Source organism: Sprattus sprattus (assembly GCF_963457725.1).
Source record: "Sprattus sprattus genome assembly, chromosome: 8".
Taxonomy (NCBI): domain Eukaryota; kingdom Metazoa; phylum Chordata; class Actinopteri; order Clupeiformes; family Clupeidae; genus Sprattus; species Sprattus sprattus.
In genome coordinates this window covers 33,256,140-33,264,666 of record NC_137927.1, presented here as the reverse complement: position 1 = coordinate 33,264,666, position 8,527 = coordinate 33,256,140, and the positions used below count along the sequence as shown (strand labels likewise).

The following is an 8,527-nucleotide window of genomic DNA, read 5'->3' as shown; positions in this document are numbered from 1 at the left end:
TATTATTAGCAATGATTACTTTCATTATCACATCACATTAATACTACTAATTGTAATCAGTAGCCTAGTATTATTTAGCGTTGTAGCAGTGGTGGCAGTAATTGTAATTTATCTACTACAAGTTACATGGTCAGATAAAATGTATTTGTACAATGCAACTATGTGGTAAGATGATAGAAATGACCGAATACAATTGTGTAAGTTGAGCATAGAGATGTAGTGGTTATGATTTCAAATATATTCACTGATTCATGTCTTCAGTTCCTTTATTGGCTTTATTTTCATCCAGATTCAAATCACACATCATATTTCATAAAGGCCCAATTTCCCGTTCAGGATTTAAATTACGTAATCAAGGATGGGGCTAATTCTACTTAAATGAATCTAAACAAATGGCCTACTGAGACGTTGCTTCAATTCAAATAATTTTTTTCTAGAATACAGTCTCACACTAAGGGTTTCCCATTACTAAGTCACATGAAAGATTTAGCTGAAGCAAACTAATTATTTCAGCTGAATTTTCTTTGTACATATGGAAATGGTCATGAAAATATATGCTATCAAAATCATTCAGTGGGTTTCTCCTGTCTTTAAGCCTACTCTCTGGTCTTGGTGGTGGTCTTTCATCATCATTGAAAAAGTCCAGATAACCATTTCCCTCTTTTGTAACCTGAAATCAAAGTTAAACCTGACTTTAGGGCTTCATTTACATCAGGATTAGCTCTTAACTTCCCTCTGGAAATATGATTGTTTAAATCAAGACTAGGGCAAGTCTGAGACTATTTTAATCCATGTCTGAGAAATCTGGGTTTAATAAGTGATTTAATCTATGACTAAGTTTAATTCCTGTTTGGTAAACCAGGCCAATATGTTTAATGCAAATATCAATATTCAGGAGTAAATCCACAGAATATTAATTCAAACTTCAAAGTAGAATCCATCAAAGCTTCATAAACATCAGAGAATATGCTAATCTACAACCAAAGTAAAACAAGGAGCACACAGTGATTTACAGAGGGGTTATTGTGAAGTTTCATTCTTCCATTAAACATTCAACATAATTTTGAGGCAGAGAAGCAGGGAATGTCATGATTTCATTATCTACATTTCATTCATCTAATGGGAATAAATAGAAAGCCCCATCAGAATGCAGTTTCAGTTGCACTAGTTTCCCTTGACGAGGAAGAATGTTCCGGTAGCCACTCCCAGCAGTCCCAGAGTCAGACCCACTCCACAGAACACTGAGGGACCAAGACTGGGCTCTGACACCTCAACATCTGAGGAAGACACAGATGCAGACACACACACACACACACACACACACACACACACACACACACACACACACTTCATCATCTGAGGAAGGCACACAATCGATATTTTGATGTAAATCATGATCTGTAATCTAAAGCCGACAACTACTTTTATGTCAGTAGAACACAACGCATTGGACAGGTGTAGGTGAATAGTTCAACTGTTGTCATGAAGGCGTCTGGTGAGACATAGTAATATGATAATATATGCAATATGAATACCCATCAGGATTTGTAGCAATATGATGTAATGTTTTACCAAACTCCCTTGTCATGGGCCCCTCCAGTGCCTGGTGCTCCACGGTGCAGGTGTACATGTCCCCCTCCTGAGGGGTGAACTCTAGGGTGAAGAACTGGCTGAAGGAGAGGTCATTAACATTCACACGGAACTGACTGCTGCTCACTCCCTGGGTCACGTTCTTGCTGTTCTTGGTCCACTTCACCGTGAGTCGGGGAGGGTAGAACCCAGCGATGTAGCAGATGAGAGTGTTCCTAGTGCCCACCTCCACCTCATCTCTGGGGTAGATGGAGCTCATGGGGGGGGCTGGGGGCGACATAAAAGAGTGAAATGGTGTCCCCCTGAGAGGAAGACATGTGCAATTTACATTTCCTGATTTATCATCAGTATCCAATGACAGACACACACACTGTGAACATAAGAGAAACATACAATGTGGGAGAGACAAAGCGTAGCTGTCTTCCAGTCCTTTCATATGCAGTGACACACTCAGTTATTACTGCAGCAGAAAGAGGAATGAGAGAGGAGTTTCAAAGAGAGTGGGAGTGTGAGAGGGGTGTCAACAAGAGAAAAAGTGTCTCTAGGAAGTCGTCAATGCTGATAACATGTACACCTTAACATTGCTTAAAGTCTGTAAAGAACTGTATATCATGAAATTACTCTGTCCATGACGAGCACAATTGTAAACCTACGTACTGCAGCCATTTGTAAAATAATAATAAAAATAGCTGCAAGCAGCGATGGAAGGGACCGGTTATTTATTATTCATAGTTTATAATGGTATGCCATAGTCAATAATTCCACCTTATTTATACCTAGTATAAGTATATTACTTTTATTGGCATTTCTTGGTGAGGGCTCTTTGTTCATACCTGGGGATGGAGGTGAGAACTCCCTTCCCCCCAGGTTGAGACAAAGGTGTCTGCAGCCATGGCCTTTTTTGAATCAATAGTAACACCCCTTAAACATTATGTATATAAAAGCCTTTATCACTAGAGATAGGTAGATAATCTTGAGGCGAAGCTCTGGGGAGTGGAGCTCAGGCTCTGTCTCAACAATGTGTGGCGGCCATTGTTATAAGAATAAACCTGAAACATGACTGACAAATCCACAAACTGAGTCTTCCAATATATGGTAGAAAATTAGATCCCATCAGCGGTTTCCTCCTCCAAACATTGCGAACCAGGGAAAAATGTAATTTTGTGACAATTTGTCACTGTATAGAAAAATCCATGCTATTATTTCACATAAACACAACAACGATCGCAGCAAATAGACTGTGTTACCGTCACACACCTGTATAAACTCAGTCCCAACACAGTACAACGACATGCAATAAGAACAGTAAGGAACAGGTACATCGTTAGTTCATCATCACACATAGAAAATGATGCGCCCGCCGCAAGGCATTATGGGGCGACTATGCCGGCACGTTACAGTATGTATTCTCATTATTTGTTCAATTTAGCTTTGTGGCGAAATTTCCTTTTTCGCTTCAATGTCGTTAAAAGAATAAGTTAATTTGCGCTTAGGCCTACGTGACATTGTTGGAGGAAGTTTGTTTTGTAATTAGTTGCAGCAGACGAGGCGCTGTTGAGCGGCTGTTCCCATAAATCCATGTTAATGTCCGTCATTCACAATAATGTTTGATAACCCCCTGAAGAAGTTGTATTAATTTTTTCCCACGTGTTGACTATCTGCTCATTATACACTGTTTCTCCAAAATTAGTTTGATCTCTGAAATACTGTGTTCATTAGTGTTTTCATGATAACATATTGTAACAACCCTTAATGTGTATTGTACATCATAAGTAGGCCTACATAAGCCTGCACCTCGCGAGGTTATAACATCCACCATTTCACCTGTCTTTGCAACGGTAGAAAGAGCTATTTGGTGTGTTCTGTAATCCGGCCCGTCTAATCATGCACGCCGTTCTGTCAATACCAATGAAGAACATACCCCTCCGTTTTTGATTTTAGGCTCATATACCCTAATGTTAGATTTAGTTCTTAATGTCAAAATATTGGTTGGAGATATAGAAGGGGCGCCAATGTATGCGTCCGGGGGAAAAAAAGAAAATTATTATTGTTTTTTTTCTTCTTTCGGGCGCATTATTTGGCGCTCCCCCTCTAGATGGCGCTCTAGGCGGCCGCCTAACCCGCCTGTAGGAAAGGCCGCCCCTGACTGCGTGTGTGAGATTTAGGAGCCGCGCGGATGAGGAGACAGAGAGACATTCTATAGAGAACCACCCTAGCAAGTAGCCAAGCATGCGTGTTTCAAATATTCACTTTTCATCTTACAGTCAACTTTTTTTCAGATTTGTGTACTAGACATTCTCAAGTGTCTTCATATGAACTTGTGATTGAATCAGAGTATCACTTTTTGACCTGCGGATGTGTAAAGCATTATTTTAGCGTTAACAATGTATCCAATTTGCTTTATATCAATCATTTTTGAAGATATGAAGTTGCTTTTGCACATGGGAACATGTTGTAGTGTCTTCCAAGTGACATATCAGTTTGGTGTTGATATCTCAAAGATTTGCTGAGATATGACTTCACTTCCTGTTTGGCCGCTTTTCTGCTGAATTTGAGTGGCTTTACCATAGATATCTATATAAAGGCTAGATATCCTGCCTGCGTCTCTGGCCGACGGAGTCGAATGTCCGCACATTTCGGCCATTTTGAGGATATAGGTATAGCTCACTTCCCCTTAACATTGTGTTGGTAGTGGTACTTTTTAAATAACCAGAACTTGCTCAATTTTCAACCGATTTTCAAACGGGTTGGTTTGTTATAAACGTAAGATATTTCTTATGGCACTACATACTTATGAAGAATAAACATGGGCTTTCATATGAAAATAACATTGACAGGTCTCTGACAGGTCTCGTTTCAAGGGAGCGTTTAATAGAGCAGGCTGCACAAAATTATGGCATCTTCATTGGCAATAAAGTCAGCAATTTCCTGTCGAAATCATAATGTAAGATGTTTAACAAACCAACCCGATTGGAAATCATGTGCAACTTCAGTTTTTTTATGTGCAACTTCTGCGAGATAAGAGTGTAAACGATTGTGAAGATCACTGATGTTACCTAACGTACCACTGATCCCTCCCGGAAGCTATTCCGTCCTTAAAATGGCCTCCTGTGCGGACGTTCAAGAGACCGCCGTTGCACCCCCTTGGGCTGTACCGGACAAATGGTTGTGAGGATCAAAATTCTAAATTGTAACTTTTGTGAGGCTAGGTCTGAAGGTCATCTCTGGTGATTTTGAAGAAGATTTGACAAAAATTGTAGGAGGAGTAGGCTTTCAAATGTTTTTGATAAAACCGGAAATAGCGGAAAATCCATATAACCTGGAAATTGACGCCATAGGGTGTGTTTAATTCGTCTTTAATTTGTCAAAAATGGTACCTCATTTTTGAAAATCGGTCATACGGTTCAAAAGTTGCATGTGTTACAAAAGTCCAACTTTGACCTGTTGGTGGCGCTAGAGTGCTGTAATAAGAGTCATGAAACTTTCTGTGAATGAAGAAGGGACTGTCCTTAATGAGTGTGCCAAATTTCACAAAAAGTTACCATATGGTTCTAGGGGCTGCCATTGACTCCCATGGTACTAATATAATAAATATAGCTGCAAGCAGCGATGGCGGTTCCTCCTCCAAACATTGCGAACCAGGGAAAAATGTACTTTTGTGACAATTTGTCACTGTATAGAAAAATTCATGTTGCAGACTTACCAATGGGATATTACATTTCAAATGCAATACTGTGCTAGAAGGCTGTGAAATTTGGCACACTCATTAAGGACAGTCCCTTTGTAGCGGCCTCCTGGCTGCCTCAGCTGGAGTCGCTTTGACGGGAGTATCCAGTTAAGTTCTGACGCGTGTTCTTGTTTCTCAGTGCTCAAATTTATTTTCTTTCAGGTCTCTTTACATTACAGATCATCTTGTTTTCTTCTCAAACTAAGTAAATAACTACGAAATTAACACTGCTTTACAAGGTTCCACGACACGGTCAAAAAACTGTTTCCCTTCCTACACCCGCCATCAGAAATCCAATTAAACGCTGAGCCACCTGTGCTCCGGTTAGATAGGCGAGAGTAGGGAGGAGCAACCAATCAGGGCCCACTATAGCCCAAGCCCCGTGCCGCTCCCAAATGCATAGTAAATATACTAAATATCGCTAAATTAATAATTATCATCATGCAGACATAAAACTTAATAACTAAATATCACCATCAGGTGAGGAAAATAGAAAACATAGAAAATGGCTCCAACACCCTTCTTCATTCACACCAAGTGTCATGTCTCTCAATAGATTCATGCTGCAGACCTACCAATGGGATATAACATTTCAAATGCAGTGCTGTGCTAGAAGGCTGTGAAATTTGGCACACTCATTAAGGACAGTCTCTTCTTTATTCACACCAAGTTTCATGTCTCTCATTAGACCACTCTAGCGCCACCAACGGGTCAAAAATTGACTTTTGTAACACAGCTAACTTTTGAACCGTGTGACTGATTTTCAAAAATTAGGTACCATTGGATTCCCTGGCTCAAGACCAATTAAACACAGACTTCACTTCGTGTTTGGTGGCTTTTCTGCTGAATTTGAGTGGCTGTACCGGACAAACGGTTGTGAAGATCAAAATTATGTTAGATAACTTTTGTGACGCTAAGTCTGAAGATCATCTCTGGCGATTTTTAAAAAGATTTGAAAAAAATTGTAGGAGGAGTAGGCTTTCAAAGGTTTTTGATAAAACCGGAAATAGTGGAAAATCTATATAACCGGAAATTGACACCATGGGGTGGATTTAATTCGTCTTGATCCAGGGAATCCAATGGTACCTCATTTCTGAAAATCGGTCATACGGTTCAAAAGTTGCGTGTGTTACAAAAGTCCAACTTTGACCCGTTGGTGGCACTAGAGTGGTCAATTGAGAGCCAAAATGGGTGTGAATGAAGAAGGGACTGTCCTTAATGAGTCTGCCAATTTTCACAAAAAGTTACCATATGGTTCTAGGGGCTGCCATTGACTCCCATGGCAGGAGGATAATAATACCTACGATAACAAAAGGTTACCTCCTACCGGAGGAAACCTAATAAGAAAGCCTACAATAACAATAGGTGCAATAATGTGCATGTTAGGCCTACTTGGTCAGTTGTTTAGTTGTTGGCTATAGTGTCCCAAAGCTATCTCAATGACAGTCTGCCTATCGGAGAATGCACTAGAACTGCACTGAATCATTTTTTTCACGTAGAATATCGTGAAATCATCAAACAGTTTTGTCCTTAAATATATCATATATGAGTACATGACCAGTGATTCAAATTGGCTGAAGAAATGAAATTCGTGACGTTTTTTAGACTCACCCTCTGCTACTGCTGGAGTTTTGTATGCTTTTATGAATACTTGCAAGTTCTGTTTGCAGAGATGCTGCATGTTAACTGCTAACTCATATGTGCCTTCCTTATATGTATACGGATCAGCAAACTCAGGCATTGTCATAACGAATTTGCCCTTGGTGAAGTCTGAGTGGCCCATCTCTTCCCCATCCAGTCCATACATCTGCTCTCCATCTGAGTCTGTGCACCCATTCAGACTAATGTCCTCATGTACAACTGGAACACACAACAACAAAACACAGTTTTAAACCTCTGCACAAGCTGAGAAAATACACGTCAATATGTGTAAATGATAGGGACACTTCATCCCCACAACTCAGTAGAGGTATTATAACTATTCTTTCATTTTATCTCAGTAGCTCTTCCCCTTACCCTGAAATCAGCAAGGATGTTTATTAGGATTAATTAATAAGTGATCTCATTGTGATATTTTGCAGCCTATCCTCAGCGTACACACTATGATTTCCCCACTCCTATCACCATCATATACTGAAGTTCTATCCATGGTGAACTCTGGTCACACAAGACTTGAATCTCACATTTGATTTAATTTGAAAAGGACCGAGAGGCAGTTACATTATCACATAGAGATTATATGTGAACAACTCATGCTGTTACATTTTCTATGCAGTCTTGAACTTTTTGCACCCCAGTGAACTAAAAAGAGGCAGTTTACTCACACTTGGTCTCTGTGCAGATAGTCCCTGTAAGGACAAGTAAAATCCATGTTAACGTCATCTTTGGAGGCAGGAACCGAAGGGGTCTCAGTGTTGAACAGAGAGTGAGAGCACAGGGAAGACAAACTCTCTCAGACTACAGAGAAACTCAACTGAGACGCACTCACCCGACAACCAATCAGATAATCAGGTTCCTCAGTGCATCATCTGTGTCCGGGAGAACACTCCTGTCAAATTTCAGTCTAAGATTTCTGTCAAGTCTTTAGTGACCTAATGACAGACAATATACTATCACTTACTTCAAATTTGTGTTAATTAACTTATTCTTATGAAACCACCCACTGTTTCTCACCGTTTGATTTGAACAAATGATCACTGAGATTTTTTCCTGCTGCATATGAGACCAAAGCAATGGGAAGAGATATAATGGTGCCATACTCCAAAACTTTAATCAGAGTAAGGTTTCCAATTAGGCCGCAGTTAACTTGATAACATGTCTTATCAGACGACTACAATTTTTTGAATGACGCCCATGCAACTATACTACAAAAGTATTGAAAAAGCAGACATCCTTTTTCATATCTTAGTGTCATATGCATTATAGTTAAATAATAGTACTGTATCGTCAATAATGTGCTTTTCAAGGGTGTTGTTAGGCCCTACGCGTAGCTCAATAAGGTTCATTACCGTACACCCCGTCACTCACTCTCAACCAATCAGAATGCTTGATTTCGTCTACCCGTATTATACACATAATATTAGTTTCAGTATCATTTTCAACAAACATGCTTTTTCATTTCTTATACACATTATAGTTATTTAGGTAGTGTACAGTTGAACCAAAGAGACCCTTAGCACTGACAAGGCATTCATTGGATCAGTATGTGCT

At 39.8% G+C, this 8,527-nt stretch overlaps 1 protein-coding gene across 1 annotated transcript; it reads right to left on the bottom strand.

Moving 5' to 3' along the window:
- Positions 1-288: 288 nt before the first annotated feature.
- On the bottom strand, positions 289-7,725 carry LOC308368975 (H-2 class II histocompatibility antigen, I-E alpha chain-like). Its single transcript, XM_080843282.1, has 4 exons — positions 7,642-7,725; positions 6,929-7,177; positions 1,573-1,857; positions 289-1,277 (listed from the first exon to the last, which is right to left on the bottom strand). The coding sequence occupies exons 1-4, from the start codon at positions 7,697-7,699 to the stop codon at positions 1,165-1,167; spliced, it is 705 nt and encodes a 234-aa protein (XP_080699408.1). The 5' UTR covers positions 7,700-7,725; the 3' UTR covers positions 289-1,164.
- Between the last annotated feature and the right edge of the window lie 802 nt (positions 7,726-8,527).